Here is a 21,376-nt window from a genome sequence, read left to right as displayed (position 1 = left end):
AGACGCAGCAAACACTTCTGCATATGGAGATACCATGACTAAGGAGGGACCAACAAATGTTCTGTTGTACATTCGTGTTTTTCCCAAAGGTTACTACAAATAGAAAAATTGCCATCAGAACCAAAGAAACCTTTTCAGTGAGGATCCAACGCAGAGCTGAGAGAAATGTTCTTCCTCAGAAGACTAATGAACTGAAAAGAACAGCTCTTAGCTACAGACCCCTGACGCGAGACTTCATTCCTGAGTTCTAAGAGAACTTGGGTCAACCTTGGGAGACAGTGAATTCTAATCTCAGATACCTGGTACAACAACAACAAAATGTGCAATTTTATTTCTTCTCTTTTAGGTCTGGCTTAACAGCACAGCTGACTGAAAGATGCATTGCTACTATTTCTTTAAAATTTACGTAGGGTGGATTTTGATTGCAGCCAGTTGAGCATTACGCTCGGACCTCAAGCAATCGGTTGTCTAATTTATTATTCTGCCTTTCACAAAGTGCTTCAATGGGAATGCATGTGGGACAATTTTTATATCTGTAAAGTACACTCATTTATCTTGTTATTTGTGAAATTCAATTTATCTCCTATATTCATTCCAGAAAGAAAGCAATGTTTTGCGACTCTTCCCAGAGTTGGTAACTTGTACATCAGGAGATTGCATCATTAACAACATTTATGCATGCAACGCATGAAAACAACAGGAGTTGCATGCATTGGCACACTGCAGCAAAATCTATTAGCTTTGACAATCTTTGTTTTCCTTCAGAATACATTTTTGATACACATTTTAACCAGTGTTGTAAGAACGTATGTCCATGCAACAGCCCACACATGGCTGCTGTTAGGCTGTAAAGATAGTTAGCTACACAATGCAAAGAGGTACCTGCACAGGCAGACTGGTGGCAACCCCTGGCTGTAGAAAGTTCTGATGTGGGCTCTACCTCTTAGTAGGACACTTCAATTTTCAAACCACCTACAGCTTTACATACGGCCCAAAAACAGGGGAAGATTATAGATGTGTGGGGAGAACTACCTTACAGAGCTAGGTGGCTTTAGCATCTCACCACTGCACAATGTCTAAATAGATCTGGACAGTGCCAGACTCAAAAGTCAGAACCACGTGTCCAAAAATTCACACACATATGGAAACAAGCTTTGGCAAAGCCAAAAGGTCGCACCTATAAAACCTATTAGCTTTCCTAATGTTTTTAGCCATGTTGTGAACTTCACAGCGGGTGTGTGTGTGTGTGTATGTATGTATATATTATATATATATATTTATATATATATACACATACACACACACATATATATATATATATATATATATATATATATATATATATATATATATATATACACAACTATATAATTTATATAGATAGATATATATGGATTATTTTACTTACCATGTAAGCAACTGTTCTTGGCATGTAGTGCTGGAAATTCACATGCTTTGTGTAAGTCCGCCATCTAGTGTTACAATTTTTGTTCTGTTCCAAGAAGTTTTCTTCGAGTCACGAGGATGTGCGGCGACTCCTCTTTGGAATACTGCACATGGTCCCCAACACCATTGTTTTGCCATGGGTAGGTGAGAATGGAAGAATGCTGTATATGTAAGCATTCAGATGTCCATGCGTTAGTATAAAGTAATGTGTATGAACTGCAACCTACCAAAGAACTTAAGCGGGAGGAGGGTTGGCGCATGGGAATCTATAGCACTACATGCCAAGAACAGATGCTTACAGGGTAAGTAACAGTCTGTTCGAGGCATGTGTGCTGTAGATACACATGCTTTGATTAGACTATAAAGCAGTCCCTGTCCCTGGGCAGTAGTTAACTTGTGGGGGTTGCAGTTGTTTGAAAAGAAGTACTGCCTCACTAACATTGGCTTTTTGGCATACAAATACATCTACACAAAGTTTTGAAAAGGTGTGGCGAGTAGACCATGTTGCTGCTCTGCAAATATCAGCAATAGGAATGTTCCCTAAAAAAGACATAGAAGCTCCAATTTTCCTAGAGGAGTGTGCTTTTGGTGGCACGGGTAAAATTAGTTTAGCTTTTGCATAGCATGTCTGGATGCATTTAACTATCCATTTTGAAATGCTCGAATTTGAAATGGTTTTCTTTAACGAGGAGGTGCAAAGGCAACAAACAATTGTTTTCGTTTTTCTAAAGGATTTAGTCTTGTCAGTGTAATACATCAATGTTCTTTTTAGATCTAAAGTGTGTAATGCCCTGTCTGCAACTGTATCTGGTTGTGGGAAAACAAACAGGTAAATCAATGGATTAATATGGAAATTGCAAATGACTTTTGGTAGGAATTTAGGGTTAATTCTAAGCACTGCCCTCTCTCTATGTAGTTGAAAGAAAGGTTCTTCTAGAGTGAATGCCTGAATTTCACTGGAACTTCTAAGAGAAGTAATAGTAATTAAAAAGGTGAGTTTCCCAGAAAGATATTGCAATAAACAAGAATGTAATGGTTCGAAAGGAGGACCCTATTAATCTAGTTAAGACAATTTTTAAGGCACTACATAAAAGCTTTTAACAGTAATTTTAAACACTGATATGTGTTGTCTATTTTGGAGAGATGCTGCATTTGCTGCAAGATGTAATCATATAGAAGTACATGCTAATCCTGCAGTTTGTAAATGCAATAGGTATAAAATAAGTGTAACTTTGCCTGAAGAGGGTTAACATTTTGTTTGTGGCAGCAGATAAAGCATTTCCATTTTGCTGCATAACATTGCCGTGCAGTTGGTTTACACGCCTCTAAAATAATGTTCAAGCATTCTTGAGGTAAATTTAAGTATCCAAATTCTTTAGGAGCCAAATTGCAAGATTCTTTTTTTGGGGATTGGGATATCTTAGTGCTCCGTGGTTCTGTGTAAGAAGGTCCGGGTTCAGGTGAAGCTTCTCATGCGGAACTAAAGATAGTTTCAGTAGTGTTGAAAACCATGGATGTCGAACCCATGTTGGAGCTATTAGTATCATGTTGAGGGATGTCTCTCTGAGTTTCCTGACCACTAATGGACGTAGTGGGAGAGGTGGAAAAGTGTATGCAAATATCCCTGAACATTTGATCAATAGAGCATTGCCTCTGGATTGATGGTATGGGTATCTGCTTGCATAGTGTGGGCATTTTGCATTTTCTTTCGTTACAAAGAGGTCTATGTCTGGAAACTCCCACTTACTCTCCTGTTTAATGATGTACGCAGCACCGGTAAAATTCCTACTTCTTGGCAGGGAAGCATCATACAACCAATTTATAAAAGAGGCCCCCAAGATAACCCAGCAAACTACAGACTAATAGCCCTAACAGATGTTGATGCCAAAATATTTGCAAGATGCCTTATAGAGGAATTGGAATCATGGGCTTTAAGAAAGATCTTATACCAAATTTTCAAACTGGTTTTAGAAAAGGTGAATCCACTTATACAAACATGGTTTTATTAACACTTTCAGGCGAACGAGCTAAATTCAGGAAACAAAAATTGTATATTTGTTTTATGGACTTAAAAGCCGCCTTTGACTCTGTGCCCCGAGACTTATTATGGACAAAATTAGCTGATTGGGGGATATCTGACACACTTTTAAAAATGATCAAGTTATTATACTCCGACACTTGGGTCCAGATTAAAGTAGGCGATGGTAGACATACAACCCGTCGCATTGAAACCAATATAGGCTTGAAACAAGGTTGTGTTTTAGCCCCTTGCCTTTTTACTCTTTTTAGGTCTGACCTTCCAGCCCATTTTAAAGACATTAATGCCCATTCACCATCTGTGATGGGTAAAGAGATCAAATACCTACAATATGCAGATGACACTATTTTACTAAGCCAGACAGTTATAGGTCTTAAAAGATTAATAATTATTTTAATCTATATGTTGAAGGAAATGGTCTAAAGATAAATGCAAAAAAAACAAAAATTATGACCATGGGAAAAGGCAACGTAGGACCTAAAGAATGGAATATTAACGGTCTGGTTATTGAGTGTGTAAAATCATATAGATACTTGGGGATTACATTTGATCATAATGTATCTTTTAGGAAACATTTTAATAACCTTGAAGCTAAAGGGTCATCTCTCACATTCGCTTTTAGAAAACTGAGAGACAAATTACTATGCCCGAATTATGATCATTTGTTAAAAGCCATGAAAGCGAAGTGAATTCCCTCTTTAGACTATGGTTCTATTATTTTTCGGGGCAAAGATGCAAAATTACTAGACGATATTGAAATAAGAGCATACAAATCGGTATTTCGAATCCCTAACCACATTAGCCGTGCAAATGTTAGACTCGAATTTGGACTGAAGAAACAGAGTATAGTCAGACAATCTACATTTTTAAAGTCCTTACTGTCTCTATCCAGATCCGAGGAAGGTTCGTTGGCTGAGTTGTGTTGGCTTGAGATCAAAAGAGGGGACCATTCGAAAAGCTGGCAATCCTATCTAGATGATTGTTTACACACCTTTGAATGCCCGAAATTAGTGGATGAAACAAGGAGTAAAATGGTTTACAAAAAAACAATTAATCAATCAGCAGCCCTTTTGTCTTGTATAATGGACAAAGATGAACTAAGGGTAAAAAAACATATTTGGTCAATTGCTAATTCTTTTATTAAACTGTATCCCCAACCTTATTTGCTATTCCATTTAAAACCTTTAATTAAGAATACATTTATGTTGTTAAGGTTTGGGAGATACCCAAGTTGGAACCCCAAAATGGGAAAAAAGTGGCAATCTAATGTCTGTAGATTATGTGGCAAGAATGAAGAAACCTTACAGCATATAGTAACTTTGTGTCCAAAACTGCTTGCAGAACGAAAGATGATTTTAAAGCCGATTTTTAAGGAAATTGGAGTAAGAACTTGCAGAACTGCAATTATTGTATGTTTAGGTGGTATTACAGCTACTTTAATTCATCAGTTTGTTAAGTTTATCCTTATAGCTGAAACAAAATTATGTCAGGAAGACATCTGATATGAAAGTTAACTAAAAGGTGGATGACATAATATTTTTACACATTTTTAGGGACAGTTGGGCGATTTTAAAGCACGTTTTAAGCATAATTTTTTTACAAATGTTCCACCTTATTTTAACGTTTCCTGGATTATATCTTCTTTATGGATAATATCTATTGCTAGCACTTGGCACTTTAATTTAATCCTCGGTGTTACCTGACTAATAGTAACAGTATTTGATCTTGTAAGTACAAGTCAAGGTGCCTGCCCCACCCGCATATGTTACTTTAATACAAAGTTCTCCAAAGTTGGCCGGTGGGCAGTGTATTATGCTTATTTTTAATCTTAAATAGTTTTATCAGAAATCTTTGCTGCTTATGTTGATCAAGATTGCACATTGCACTTTATTCCTCTTGCTGTTAAATTGCCTATTAGAAAACTAATTTACTCCAACTTGAGCCAATTATGTATATGTGTTACTGTCGAACTCATCTCGGATTCAATAATGTGCTGGTTTTGTATTTTTTTTAATTTTTATAATCGGTCTGTTTTAATTGGATTGTAAACCGAATTTGCTTCCTGCTGTTTGTAATGATTTTAATTAATCAACAAATAAACTTAATTTACACTTGTGAAAGTATGGTTGGAGAACATTGGGATGAATATCAGATTTGTGGACTTGTTGTTGCGTTCTGCTTAGAAAGTCTGCAGTTTTATTGCTTGTCCCTGGGACATGTTCTTCTAGGGGACGAATGTTGTGATGTATTGTTAAATCGCCATATTTTCTGTGGTACTCGAGAAAATTGGAAAGTGTGCCCCCCCCCCCCGTTTTTGTAAATACATTGATGTCATCTGTTCAAATTAGGACAACTTTGTGTTGTAAGTGAGGTAGGAAGGCTTTCAATGCTAGATAAACAGCTTGCAGCTTGGTGACTGACATGGAGATTCCTGTATTTGGAATCCCATACTTCCTGAATAGTGAGGTTGTGGAGATGTGCACCCCAACCTGTTAGGGAAGCATCTGTTGTGTTATATGGGGAACTGGGTCCTGAAACAACTGACCTTTGGTTGAATTCTGTGGTTGTACCATTGCAGAGAGCGATTTGTGTGGCTGTCTACCAACACTACATCGTGAAGGTGGCCCAGTGATGGAGTCCACTGTTGAGAGAGACATTGTTGTAGAGGTCTCATATTTAGTTGGGCATGTGGAACTAAGTGAATACAGATGCCATCAAGTCTAGAAGTCTGAGAAATGTTTTAGCTGGAAGTCTATTTACTGTCTGAAACTGTGGAAGTAATGTTACTATGTTGTGTACTCTCTGTTTGGGTATGCTACTGCTGATTGTGTGTTTAGGATAGCGCCTAGGTACAACTGAGTTTTGGTTGGTTGTAGATGAGATTTTTGTAGATTGATGGTAAACCCTTCCTCTTTTTAATGGTTGTGTCTACTTGTGGCCCAAAAAGGCATTTCTTATCAAACGACAGATTTAATATGACCTGCTGTACTGCAGGTTACATTTCCTGGTACCCTTAGCCATGCTTGCCTACGTAATAGGATCCTGGCGGGAATATCCCTAGCAGCAGTGTCCGCTGCATCTAAAGCACACTTAATAGAATTGTCTAGAATAAGTTTACCTTCATTCACTATTTATTGACTCCTATTTTTGTGCTCCTCTGGGAGATGCTGGAGGAGCCCCTCCATTTCAAACCCTTGGGCCCTGTCATAAGTTGCTAATAAAGCTTGGCTACTGGTTGTACACCTGGAGGTTGTTTGTGAGGTTGCTCTTTTTCTGGCATTGGACACTACCAAAGAGAATGGGTGAGGGCCTTTAATAAAAATGGAGTCTGAAGGTGCTGCCTTGTACTTTGTCAATGCGCGGAGTATTGAATATGCTACTTACCAGTATGCATCTGTTCTTGGCATGTAGGGCTGCTAACATTCATATCTGTTGCATTAGATCGCCGCCTAGTGTTGGGTCCGGATGATCGCACATTGTTGTCCTGGAAGAGTCTTCGAAGTATCCTGAGATAGGTGGCTCCTCCCCTGGACTACAGTGCGCATGGGCATCGGCTCCATCCCCAGATTGTTTTTAGCCATTGTGGCAGAGATGGAGTGTAAAGTGTAAAGGATGTCCATGCTAATGATTGAATGCAAGAGTATGTCTGCAGCTGCGACAGGCACCGGGGAGGAGGGTGGGCGATATGAATGTTAGCAGCCCTACATGCCAAGAACAGATGCATACTGGTAAGTAGCATATTCAGTTCGAGGCATGTGGGCTGCTAAATTCATATCTGTTGCATTGAATACATAGCAGTCCCTCCATTAGCGGCGGTTGCCCGTGCCAGCTGCAGAAACCTGAAAAAGTGTCTTGAGAAAAGCCTGCCCAACAGCTGCCTGCTGTTTGGAATGCACATCAACACAGTAGTGTTTTGTAAAGGTATGTGGTGTAACCCATGTGGCTGCTCTACAAATGTCCTCTAAAGGAATGTTCCCCAGGAAAGCCATGGATGCCCCCAATTTGCGTGTGGAGTGCGCCCTTGGGGGTATTGTTAAGGTGCGTTTAGCCTTTTGATAGCAGATCTGGATGCACTTAACAATCCATCTGGCTATTCCTGCTTTGGAAATAGGGTTGCCCTTGTGCTGTGGCGAGAAGGCAACAAAAAGTTGTTTTGTTTTTCTAAAGGGTTGTGTCCTGTCAATATAGTACATCAACGCCCTTCTAACATCCAAAGTATGGAGCATTCTTTCCGCCACCGTTTGTGGGTTTTGGAAGAATGCAGGCAAGTCAATAGTTTGGTTGAGATGAAACTGTGACACCACCTTCGGAAGGAATTTAGGGTTAGTACGTAGTACCACCCTATTTGGATGAATTTGTATGAATGGCTCCTGTATTGTGAGCGCTTGCAGCTCACTAACACGTCTCAGTGACGTAATAGCAATAAGGAAAGCCACTTTCCATGTTAGGAACTGGAGTTCACACGAGTGTAGTGGCTCAAAAGGTGGTCCCATCAGCCTGGTGAGGACCACATTGAGGTTCCACACCGGAGCTGGCGGTTTCCTTGGGGGAATGACTCGTTTCAGACCTTCCAGGAAAGCCTTAATGGCAGGCACTCTGAAGACAGAGATGTTGCCGGTTCTGAAGGTAAGCTATGGCGGATAGATGTATCCGAATGGAAGTGTAGGCTAGATTGCACTTGTAAAGATGTAACAGATAGCAAATGATGTTAGGGATAGATGCATCTAGCGGGTTTATGTTATTGGCTGTACAGTGAAGAACAAAACGCTTCCATTTAGCAGCATAGCATGCTCCGGTAGTCGGCTTCCTTGCCTCCTTGATGATGTCCATGCATTCTGGAGGTAGGTGAAGGTAGCCAAACTCTAGGACTTCAGGAGCCAGATCGCCAGGTTGAGCTGTTGCGGATCTGGATGCTGAATGTCTCCATGGTTCTGCGTCAAAAGCCTGGGCGTTAGGCGCAGCCTTTGATGCGGCACCACCGAGAGCTCCAGAAACGTGGTGTACCATGCTTGGCGTGCCCACGTTGGAGCAACTAGGATGAGCGTCATCGAGTGCTGCTTTAGGTTTCTTGCCACCAGCGGTATCAGAGGGGCTGGTGGAAAAGCGTACGCAAATTTGCCTGACCAGTTCATCCATATCGCATTCCCCCGCGATTGTGGGTGAGGGAACCTGGCGGCAAAGTGTTGGCATTTTGCGTTTTCGTTTGTGGCAAACAGGTCTATCTCCGGATGACCCCACTGCTGGAAGTACGGGCGGAGTACTGATGGGTGTAACTCCCACTCGTGCATTTGATGGCTGTATCTGCTGAGCAGATCCGCCATCTGATTGTCCTTGCCCGGGAGGTGTTCTGCCATGAGGAAAATGTTCCTCTGAATGGCCCACTTCCACATGCTCTGAGCCAGATGAGACAGCTGTGGCGAGTGGGTGCCTCCCTGCTTTTGAATGTAGTACATCGCTGTCATGTTGTCCGTCCGGACTAACACTACCTTGTTGCACAGATGTACATTGAAGGACTTGAGCGCCATGAAGATTGCCATCAGTTCCAGATAGTTGATGTGCATCTTCTGTTGCTGCGTCGTCCATAGTCCCTGCACTGTGTAAGTGAGCAGATGAGCTCCCCATCCCTGGAGAGATGCGTCCGTCGTCAGGGTAATCTGTGGCACTGGCTCTTGGAACAGTCGGCCCTTGCAAAGGTTGTGTGGAGTCCACCAATGCAGAGAGTTGAACGCCCGACTGGTAACCAACACTAGGTCTGTCAATTGTCCCTGAGCCTGTGTCCACTGGTTTGCTAAGCACTCCTGGAGCGGACGCATATGTAACCGTGCGTGAGGGACTATGAAGATGCAGGAGGCCATCATGCCAATCAACTGCATGAACACTCTCGCTGGAAGCGAGTGTTGTAGTCTGAACTTTTGGATCAGAGACTGCATGCTGTCTATCCTGACCTGGTTTGGCTGAGCCATAGCCGTCAGGGTATTGATCGTCGCGCCCAGAAACTGCCGGACTTGTGCTGGCTGAAGGTGCGACTTCGGGTAGTTCAGCGAGAAGCCCAGATTGTGAAGGAGGTGAATGGTAGTCGACATGTCCGCGGCGCACTGTTGTTCCGACTTGGCTTGAACGAGCCAGTCGTCTAGGTAGGGGTAGACATGGATATTCTTCCTCCTGAGGTGCGCCGCCACCGTCGCCAGACACTTGGCAAACACTCTTGGGGCGGTGGTCACTCCGAAGGGTAGGACTTTGAACTGATAATGCCTGCCTTGGATAGTGAACCTGAGGTATTTTCTGTGGGATGGGTGTAGTGGTATGTGGAAATAAGCATCCTTGAGGTCTAAGGTTGCTAAGAAGTCCCCTTGGTTTAACAAGGGAAGAATCTGTTGCAGTGTAAGCATATGGAAATGTTCTGACAGTATATACAGGTTGAGGGGACGCAGATCCAGAATGGGTCTGAGAGATCCGTCCTTCTTTGGAATAAGGAAGTACAGGGAATATACCCCTGTGCCTTCCTCCTCCACTGGCACGAGCTCGATTGCGCCTTTTTGCAGCATCACCACTACCTCCTGCTGCAATAAGTGCAAGTGCTCTGCGGACATAGGCCGCTGCCTTGGTGGAATGTTGGGTGGAGTGGACTTTAACTCTAGACAATAACCGTACTGGACAAGTTGTCGTACCCACCTGTCTGTGGTGATGTTTGTCCAGAGCGGCAGGAACTGCTGTAGTCTCCCCCCGACAGGTGTTAAATGGTCGGGGGGCAGTGACAGAGTCACTGTTTGTTTGGGGCAGAGGAACGGGAGTTGTTGTTTCCTCTGCCACGTCCTCTGGCGCAGTTTCCTCGATAACCCCCTTTATTCTGCTTTGGGTAGGAGGACTGTGCTCCACCTCTAGTGAACTGTGATTGTTGACCCATCTGTCCTCTGGTGACTCCACGTGCACCTGAGCGACGAAAAGTGTTGCCCCGGAATTGTTGTGATTGAAGGGCCCCCATAGACTTAGCTGTTCCGTTGTCTTTCTTAATCTTTACGAGGGTGGTGTCAACATCAGGACCAAACAGTCTATCAGGATTGACGGGTTGATTGAGTATGGTCGTTTGAATGTCCGGTTTAAACCCTGATATGCGTAGCCACGCTTGTCGTCTCAGCATGACGCTAGTGTTAATAGCCCTAGCTGCTGTGTCAGCGGCATCAAGTGCACACTTTATGGCTGCGTTGGAGATGAGTTTGCCCTCCTCTATAAGCAGTTTGGTAGCCTCTTGAAACTGCGAAGGCAGGTGTTCTAAAACTTGCTCTAGGGTGTCGTAATGCGCCCTATCATAACGTGCCAACAGTGCTTGTGTATTCGCAATCCGCCAGAAATTTGCGGCTTGCGCAGCTACCCTTTTGCCCCCTGCCTCAAGCACTTTAGACTCCTTGTCTGGGGGAGGAGCTTCACCCGTCGTCTGGGAGTTTGCCCGTTTGCGGGCATTCGCGACCACAAGAGAGTCTAGTGGCAACTGTCCCCGAATGTATGCAGGGTCTGCAGGTGCTGGTCTGTATTTCTTTTCGATGCGTGGATTGACCACCCTCGCCCTGGTAGGCTCTTTAAAGATGTCCGCAGCATGCTTAAGGACACCTTTGAGCATAGGGAGTGTCTTTACTGTCTTTTCGGAGACTGAAAAAGTGTCAAACAGAAAATCTTCCTCCACTGGGTCAGCATGCATGTCCACATCATGATTAGCAGCTGCCCGTTCAATGAGTGCATGAAAACCTGCAGAGTCTTCTGTTGGGGATGCACGTGCACTGAAAGGCTGTGGGTCCTGCCCCACAATCTGTATCCCTTGGTCGCCTATGTCGTCATAGGAATCCCGCTGTGCATCGGGTTCATTGATGGGGAAAGTGTACTGGTCATCTTGTCCATAGTCCTCTCCCTCAGAGTGTTCGGGGGAAGGTGTCGGACTCCTTCTAGGAGGAGGCTGGATAGGTTCAACCAGGACTGGAGCGTCCTGTGCAAGCCTCTTCTTCTTCAGTGGGATAACATAAGAGTCCACTGGGTGGGAAGTGATCTTCCTCTTGTAAAGGGTCAACTTGCCCTTGTCTGCGTCGATAAAACGCTCCGAATCGTCTCCTGAGTCGAGTTGTCGACCCGATACTCCAGCAGACGTGGACGAGTCCGATGTCTTTGGCGCCGTCTTTGGCGCAAAGGCCTTTGGTGCCTCCTTTGGCGGCAGAAGGAAGAGAAGTTTGCTAGCAGGCTTCGCCGGCATGTCCATCGGCTTCTGTTGCGACGGCGCCGGAGCCGACGTCGTAGAGGCCTTATCCCGAATTCTCTGGAGTGAAGCGGCGATGAGGGATGCTTCACTCACGGCGTCACTTGGCGCCGACGAGGAGGCCTTCACCTTGCCTTCGGAACCGACGTCTTGTGGTCCCTTCGGAGTCTTAGACGTCGATGCTGCAGCCATAGACACCGAGTCCTTGGACCGATGTGTTGAGCTTCCGCTCTTTGATCCGTGGGATCGCACAGGCTCCGTGTCAACCACGCGTCCGACTAACGACGTCCCAGTCGGCACCGGAGTTTTGTCGCTGGCTTTGGCGGACTTTGACGGCGTCGTCCCGGTCGACCCGTGCCGGACTACCTTCTTAGAGGATGCCTCCTCCGTTGACGACTTCGGCACTGTCGAATCGACAGTTTTCTTCGACTTCTGTGGACCGGAGGCCGACGGAGTCGATGAGGTAGCAGGCTTTGGTGTTTTCGGTGGAACGGCCGCCATCTTAGATGCACTCGAATCCGTTAGTTTCGGTTTCGTTTTCGTGTCGGCCATTTTAGGTGTAGTCGATACCGTTTGTTTCGGTTTCGATACGGGCTGCGTAGCAAGTATGTCCGTGGCCGGGCTGAAGGCGGGGCCGTGGCTAGCGGTACGGGGTCTTGGGTAAGGCCGAGTGGCGATCCCGTGACCCGAGCCTGATCCGCGTAACCTTCGGGGCATAGCTCATCCCCTGAGCTATCTTCCGCGGCCCCATAAACTTCTTCGACGTCCCCTACCTCGTCGACGTATTCAAGGCCTTGATCCACGACTCCGTCGTCGTCTTCCGGATCCGCCTCGACCTCCGTCGCGGGCGGCGAGATTTCAAGATGATGGCTTAGGCCCTCTTCCTCCTGTTCGCCGAAGATGTTCTCTGGAGCCGGGCCGCTTGTCTGGCCTCGAGGCGCACCGCGCGCCGAAGCTTGAGCGTCTTCTTGGACCTGAATCTGGAGCAGGCCTTGCAGCTGTCCTCGTTACGGTCTGGCGAAAGGCATTTGTTACAGACCGGGTGCACGTCGATATGTGGGTATTTGGACCCACAGACGGGACAGTATTTAAACGGGCTCCGCTCCATGCTGAAAAGTTCTGGTCGTGTTGCGATGAGAAGGCCTCGATGTCCGAAGAGTGATACGACTCTGCAGATTCCGACTCAGAGACGGAAGAACTCGAGACCGTACGCAAACAATACCGACGTAATGAAACTAAGGCCTTTTGGCCGTAAAAAAGCTAGTTTTCTCGGTTCCGACAGAGAGACGTCGAGACCGCATCCGAACCCAATGGAGGAAGATGCCCATGCGCACTGTAGTCCAGGGGAGGAGCCACCTATCTCAGGATACTTCGAAGACTCTTCCAGGACAACAATGTGCGATCATCCGGACCCAACACTAGGCGGCGATCTAATGCAACAGATATGAATTTAGCAGCCCACATGCCTCGAACTTATCCTTGCTTTGACTGAGTCTTTAAAAATGTCATCAGAATAACGGGTCATACCCTAAGTAAATGCAAGTATTGTGCCCCCTCTCTGTGCAGTAGACAAAGTGTTGAATAGAAAATTCTCCTCTATAGAATCTTTATATAACTGAACTTGATGAAACGTTGCTGCACATGCTATTAAGTCCTGATAAGCAGTGGCATCACAAGGTGGTGATGGGCGAGTAGGATACAAGTCAGGATTAGTGTCTGCTTGAGGCTCAATATCACAAATATCCCAAGGATCCCCTGGTTGTGTATTATTTGGGATATCCTGACCCCCCCCCTATTGTAGACTATGGGGATATGTTACTGACTCATAAATGAGGTGAGTGAGATGTTGGAGGTTTTGTGGTAAAGTAGGGCTAAGGATGTGCAATTGACTAGTTGCAGTACCCTTACTCTTCTTCTGTATAGGTTGAACAAGAATTTCCAATGCTTCTTCAAAACTCAACTGCTTCTTAAAAATGTGTTTTGGTGGTTGTATCGTAATTTCCTGTTTCAGGCTGAATTTACAATGTCTTTTGTTTCGGATCGAGCTTTTGTTAAAACATTTTGAGAACTGGCTCTGGAGGAGGTTTTAGACCAAAAAAAGAAGGATTTCAACAAGGATATGTTCGATTACAAAAATTTGTAGTCGTGGTTCGGTGCAGAGACCGAAGATTGACGTGTTATGGCCTCGGATATGAAGGAGGTGGAGGCACCTGGTGTATGCCGAACTTTCGGAGTCGAGCTGGAAGGCAGCGTTTTGGAGTCATGTTTATGGCGCGCGCCATAGCTTACGTGCATTGGCGGGCCGTAAGTAGATTTTTCGGTAGAAACCGATGATTTGGGCTTAGAATTAGGGGTAGAGGAATTCACTGTGTTTTTATGCTGACTACAGAACGGTTGAGTCCTCTTCCGATTGGGACTCGGAATCTATCTCTATCTATGAAAAAGATGCGATGAGGCAACCCCTGCGTCAGTTGGGGTATGAGGTTATAATTTGTTCTAATTACATTGTTTCTATAAGGGGAGTTGCCATTCTTAAAGATACTCATTTCAAGACTGAAATTTGCAAATCTATATGCGACAAGAAGGGCCGATGGGCTATTACTGAATTAATCATTGAGAAACGTAAATTCTTTTTGTGTGTGGTTTACGGATCTAATATCGATGAAGCTTTTATTTTTGACCAACTGAATATAGAACTGCTGGGATGGGAGGGAGAATTAGTGATGATGGGTGATTTTAATTGTATCATGAATTACCAATTTGATACTACCAGACGAGATGCCTTTCAACGTATGCGCAGAACTCGGGCGGCCATCCTTGAAATAGGACATATCCATGATGTTAAGGATGTCTGGCGTAGCATTTATCCTGACGTACCCGGCTACACATACTACTCAGCTCCTCACAGACTTTGTTCACGGATCGATATGGTTTGGTCATCAAATACTCTTTTGAATTCCTGCACTATAGAACTACTACCTCGTGTCACATTAGATCATAATCCTATCCTATTTTCATTTAATATTGAGCACAACCATTCTACATCTCGGGCATTTTCTTTCCCTAAACACCTGTTTACAAACACTTTATTTATATCTCAACTTAAAGCACATATTTTGATTTTATTGAGCTTAACATTAACTCTACTACATGTATTACAGTGTGGGATGCCTGTAAGGCAAGTATACGGGGGTTTACTCAGCAGTTTCTCTTTGGACAGAATTTTGAATCTCGGGAAAAAGATAAACTGCTGATTAGTGAGATTCTCTTGACCGAGCGCATGCTGGCTGAGGCACTTAGGTTACGCTCGTCTAACGCCTTTGAATTAGGATTACAATTCGGGAGGTTAAAAACGACTCAAAACTATTTTTTGAGAAAAAGGCAGTATAAAACTGAAAAAATATCAAATTACTTATTACAAGAGTGGGGACAAAATTGGAAAATTATTAGCCTACAAGGTTGCGGATGAGAGAGCTAACACTCGGATTAAAAAAATGAATGGCCCAAATAATACTATCTATGAAGAACCATTACAGATATTGGATCCATTTTCCAAATTTTATCAGAAATTATATACTCCTGAAACTTATCCGACATCGACCAGTATCCAGGACTATCTATCTGATAGTACACCAGGTAATTTAGATTTACCGGAGCTGGACCAGTTATCCGATCATATTAACCAGTTAGAGATAAGACAGGCGATCTGTGCTTTACCTTCTGGAGGAAGACGCTTTACCCATTGAAATTTATAAAATTTGCATCGAAGAAATACTACCTCTTTTTCATCAGGTTATTAATTTTATTGGCGATAACGGAAAAGCTCCCAGCTCCTGAAATGTGGTTAAGCTGTTTTTTTAAAAAAGATATGCCGGCAGAAGACTGTGGCTCATACCGCACTATTTCGTTGGTGAATGCTGACGCTAAGGTGTTTGCCAAAGTTCTAGCTACCCGTCTGGCTCCCCTCATTCCTAAAATAGTCAACCCGCAACAACATGGGTTTGTAACAGGCAGGGACACTACGGCTCACATTAATACGGCAATCATTGCTTTTGATATTGCAGAGACAGAACCCACCCCACTCGGTATGATTTTGCTGGATGCAGAAAAGGCTTTTGACCGAGTGGGGTGGGACTACCTATGGCAAGTAATGACTAGATTTGGCTTTAGTGGCAAATTTTTAAGCTGGATTCAATCATTGTACGATAATCCAACTGCAAAAGTGTGCTACGCAGGTTTGACTTCTTCTAGCTTTTCTATATCACGGGGCACTCGTCAGGGGTGTCCTCTCTCTCCACTTTTGTTTGCTTTATCCATGGAACCTTTTCTTTATGCTTTAAAATCACAATCTGATATTATTTCCTTTAAGCGGGGTCCTCATTTATTGAAGATTACGGCATATGCCGATGATATTGCCATATTTTCCACAGATATCATAAAGGTAATGAAGGGAATTATTGGCGAGGCAAACAGATTCGGAGATGTTTCCGGTTATAAACTAAATTTAAACAAAACTCAAATTATTGCCAATTACAAACCGGTGACTGTAGTATCTGGACTGTGCAAGACAGCTACATATTTAGGGGTAAGAATTTCAGCTAAAATTAAAGATATAATAACTATCAATTATGATGCTCTAGTTAAAACTACGATAACGACGTTAAAGAAATGGTACAAAATTCCCCTCAACATTATAGGCAAGATTAATTTGATTAAAATGAAAATACTGTCCAAATTTCTATATTTATTTCGCTCCATCCCTTTGTCACTGAGCAATTCTTTCTTCAAGAAGCTAGACGGAATTTTTAGCAGCTTTATCTGGGGGTATCGCAAAGCTCGGCGATCTATGGAACTGCTTAAAGCTTCCCCTGAGGACGGTGGGTTGAACTTCGCAGACTAAGTTATATTTTTGGGCAACTTTTTTAGGACGCTTGCGGGGTTTACTCGGCACAGATAATAAACCTTATTTTTTAATTTTCATGTTAAATACAGACTCTAATTTATTTTTGCTAAGAGTAAACGACCCTAACTGTTTTAAAAGAGTTACATTTAAGACGGCTAGGGACCTAGTTAAAATTTGGCGTAATATTTTGGTTTTTTGTCACACCTCTTTTTATCACCCTAAACTCTTATTGTGGGGGAACCCTGGCCTTCCCGGCATTTTTAATGACGGGGCAACTAACAGTTGGGGTACATGTGGTATAAAAACACTGGGGGACTTATATGGAACACAGGGTTTTTTGAGCTTTGAGTCACTAAAGGTTTTATATAAGGTCACAGAACTAATGAGGTTCAAATATATACAGATGTTTGATTTTTTTATTCGGAAAATGAAACTTTTTGGGCTATTGAACTCGAATATTTGGGATTATTTGCATTCCGACAAATAAATCTTTAATTAGCATTGGATATAAACGTTTTGGGGTGTATAAGATCGCTGACTGCTCCAGGCTGGTGGTAAAGTGGAGTCAAATGCTGGGGATTAATATTACCCCAAGTATGATTCGCCAATCTCTTCGAAACAGCCATAGCTTCACTTCTTCTTCCAGCCTGAGGCTTCAGCAATTTAAAACTACTTGCATGTTGTAGCACACCCCTGAAAAGATCTCAAAATGGTCCATAAATGTTTTATATACTGAACGAACTAAATGCCCCAAGTGCGCTCTGGTTGCAGCGGACCTGGAACATATGCTATTTTCGTGTCCTTTGCTATCTAAATTTTGGAAGGCCTTAGGTAAAGTAATGAAACAAAAATTGACTCAACCCCCGTCTCTTACGGCACCCCTAATCCTACTGGATATTTGTCCAGTTAATGTACCCCAGCAAACCTTAATCTCGATTATGTTGTCATGTGACAAGTTAACAATTGCCCGTGCGTGGATTTCTCCCACTCCTCCACACATCATGGAATGGTGGTCTTTTCTTAATGAAATTTATGTGATGGAATTCGCTCGGGCTAAACAAAGAGGCACCAAATCGTTAATGAAATTTGAGAACATTTGGGACTCCTTTTTGTAAGTGAAATCTTGTAAATTTTCTAATCGTTGTTGCTGCCCGCAAACTACTAATGCAGTAACTACTATTAAGTTTATATGGTTTTTTTGGGGGGCGGGGGGGATTTATATGTATGAACTTTGTATCAAATTTGACTTTCATTCTGTATTCTTCTTTATTGAGTTAATTTCCTTTATGTCACAATGTGTATCTTCTGATTCTTGAGACGCAATAAAAAAAAAATATATTAAAAAAAAGAGGCAACCGCTGCGTCATTTTCTAGACACATGTATGCATATTCAAAACGTATGCTGACACCTACAATAGGACATGTTTTAAATGATTTTAATTTACTGATCCGAGATGGACCTGTAATATTAATAATCATTTTTAAAAAGTAGGCCAAAAGTGCCTTTAAAAACAAAAATATTGGATAAGCAGGTTGGGGTGCGGGTGGAGGAAATGCAACAATGGGAGAGAAGACACGCATTAGAGCAATGTGGAGCATGGGGGAACATGGATGGCAAAAGCACAAAGGGAGAGCGCAGCAAGTTCTGATGGGGTGAGAGAAGCCCATGGGAAGGGAGGTGCGGGAAAAATGCCACATATACTACAAACATAATGTGTTAATTACCTTCTAAGCATCTGCTCGTATCATCTAGTGGTGTAGATTCACCTGTGCCCATCTACCTCCACAGAAGCCTTAGGTTTTTGAAGATGTAATTTCTTCTACTTGCATTATGTATTTAGCTTCTTGCATGGTCACCACCCTTTCTTGTCCAACGCTCTATCTTTACATTCACCTACTGCGCAGAAAATAATCCACAATGCAGCCGGTGCCCATGTGCATTATCATCTAACGGAAGGGGTCGCTATACCTGTGACTCCTAAGACTTTTGAAGAAAAACGAGATACAAACGTCAGAGCCCAAAACTAGATGGGAGGTGTATGCAGAGCATGTTTTTTACAACCACACAGGCTACAAAAAAGTATTTCCTTGAAAGCAAGCAGAGGAGGCATAGACGCCAGCAGGTCAAAGAGATGGGTGGAGAAACACTGCTCCACGGGAGGGACAAAAACAAGACTGACAAACAGCCATCAAATAGGAAGTAGCCAAATGAGAGTAACAGGATAATCATTAAATGGTAAGCAATGAGCAGGGTCCAAGCCCATGTATGTTCTTGGTAGCTCACAGAATGTCTTTCACAGCCAGACAGGTTCTCTTGTCTGGTAGGAACGACATAAAAATAAAACCTAACTACTTATGGAGTGCGGTTACTGAAGCAGAGCTAGGATTTTTAAGAGAACCATGCTGCATAACTTTGTGTTGGTGTAAATTAAATTAAATAGGGGTAAGTTAAATAACATAACAAAGGTAAAATGTGGCCAGCCTAGGTTTAGGACCTCTTTGAAAATGTTTCTTTGAAGTATGAATTTAAGGAAGTCTATGCTAGATATAGGTTCGTACCTTGAAGAAAATGGAGCAGCAGCGCTTCCAGGCTAGAGCTGGAACAGCAGCCAAAGTAAAGACACTCCTATAGGAAGACCCATTCGCTGCTCTTACAGTGACACCCACTGGCCGAGGCCGGAATTAATGGAGAGGGACTTGGGAAGGCGAGAGCAATGCCACCTTCTGGCCAGTGTTGTGGAGCGCTGATATCTTAATTCAGAGAATGGTCTGAGTGCCCATTACTGCTCCTACTGTGACACCGGCAGGGCAGGGCCACCGTGATGCTGAAATAACAGCCATGGGAGAGAGCCAAGTAGTTCTTTTCTTACAGTAACAACCACTGTCCTGGAGCATTAGTGCGCTGCTGGAGAGTCTAGAGCATGTGTGATTACGTACCGATGATGATGATGAGGATAATGGCGCAGATTACACCCAGGATGATCATCATCTGTGGGAAAATAAACAGAGTGAGAGTAAGCGATGTGCTGAAATTAAGGGAGTGGGGCGGAAAGGGTCTGAGGGAGACAAAGAGAGAACTGCACTTATATAAAAAAAAAACATCAATAAGAGAACAGGGGTGGAAGGGTCCTGACTGGGGAAATAAAATAGGTGGGTGTAAGTTCCAATCAGATACAGGTAACGCGCTCAGGCATAGGATATGGGTTAGAATAGCTCTATTTCAGACGGAGCAAGGAGAGGAGATGATGAGGGTCCCAAAAGGAGTCAGGGATTAAAGAACAAGCATTGGCATAGCCAATAGGTCTCGCCTTAGGGACCTTATAAGTGTTTAACCATGCAACAGTTAATGTTGGTGCACCAGGGATATTGTGCTGCTGCATAACTAAATACTTATAAGGTCCCAAAAGCGAGACCTATTGGCTATGCCAATGCTTGTTTTTCTAGGCATGGATGCCAACAGAAACAGTCATCATTTCACCTATTTTTTAGTTAGCAATCTTTATTTAAAAAGGAAGTAATGTAACCCATCGATTGGGGAGTCTATAACATGCCTCAGTGTCGAGCTTTTAAATTTGCTGATGGCAGGAAGCACTAGAATGGGTGCGTCGGGCAAAAGTGAAACTGTGAACACCACATTTGTTTAATTGACAATGTTCATGCCTGGTCAGTACTCTGGTAAGCATTAACGTAACCGGTGCCAGTAGAACGTATTCCGTGAAAACACGGCATAAAAACCTCAACGAAGCTCACTTGGGACAAAACAGATAAAAGAGGGACAATGTAAGCAGGGGAAGGGGCAGAACGAGAGTGGAGGGGAGAGAATGAGCGAAGGACGGGACAGAAAGAGAACACTATGCCTATAAACAGATGAAAGTCGCAGTGCGCCTGGCTTAGGATGGGGCAGAAAAGAAACGAGGGTAAAATGAACGTGGAATGGAGGAGGACGAGAGTCCGTGCAAGAAACAGGCAGGCAAAGGGAGGTGGGGGAAGTATGAACAAGAGATGGAAGAGGAGACTCTGAGCAGAGGGCGCAACAGAAATTAAGGACATGGTAGAGTATATGCATTGGATGGGCATAAAGAAAGGTGATGATGGGGCACAAGAAGGAATAGAAAGGGGAGGTGAAGTGTATGTGCATGGGGCAGAGCGGGGAGGGAGGGGATGATCAATGGACGAGAGAGAAAAAGAACGAAACGGGAGACGTGAGCTGGGGCAGTGAGAGGAAGGCGAGGTGTAGTATGAGCCAGGAAGAGGCAGAAGGGGGGAGTAGGAAAAGTGTGAACAAGAGATGGGACAGAAAGAGGGCGAAGGATGAGAGCTTGAGTATGGGACGGGCTTAGAGAGAGGGAAGGAGGGACATTTTTGCAGAGTAGTATCGATGGATGGGTAGACAGATAAAAGGCGGAGAGTATGAGGAAGGGATGGGACAGGAAGGGAAAGATACAGAGTGTGTGCAAGGGATTGACAGAAAGAGAAAGGGGTTGTGAGTAAGGAATTGGGCAGAAACAGATAACGGGAGGAGCGCATCAGCTTCAAATGAGGCAGGACGAGACCGGGGAATAGAGTATGAGGAAGTGATGGGACAGCATCAGATAAAAGGAGAAGCGTAGGATAAGGGGTGCAAAAGAGGAAAGCAGACCCCTGCGTCTAAAGCAGGGTCGGAACTGTAAGAGATTCGAGAGGGGGGATGAGCAAGGGATGGGATAGAAAGGCAGGCGGGGCTGTGAGCAACGGATTGGGCAGAAAGAGA

General features: G+C 43.7%; 1 protein-coding gene across 1 annotated transcript in view; it reads right to left on the bottom strand.

Annotated features, from left to right (window-relative positions):
• VAMP2 (vesicle associated membrane protein 2) overlaps positions 1-21,376 on the bottom strand; it is a 120,964-nt gene that overhangs the window by 6,961 nt on the left and 92,627 nt on the right. The window contains exon 4 of the mRNA XM_078669683.1: positions 19,564-19,615. Coding sequence (XP_078525809.1) covers positions 19,564-19,615 — 52 coding nt within the window. The remainder of the gene's footprint in view (positions 1-19,563; positions 19,616-21,376) is intronic.

This window comes from Lissotriton helveticus, chromosome 12 (assembly GCF_964261635.1).
Source record: "Lissotriton helveticus chromosome 12, aLisHel1.1, whole genome shotgun sequence".
Classification (NCBI taxonomy): Eukaryota; Metazoa; Chordata; class Amphibia; order Caudata; family Salamandridae; genus Lissotriton; species Lissotriton helveticus.
This window is presented reverse-complemented; position numbering and strand designations above follow the sequence as displayed.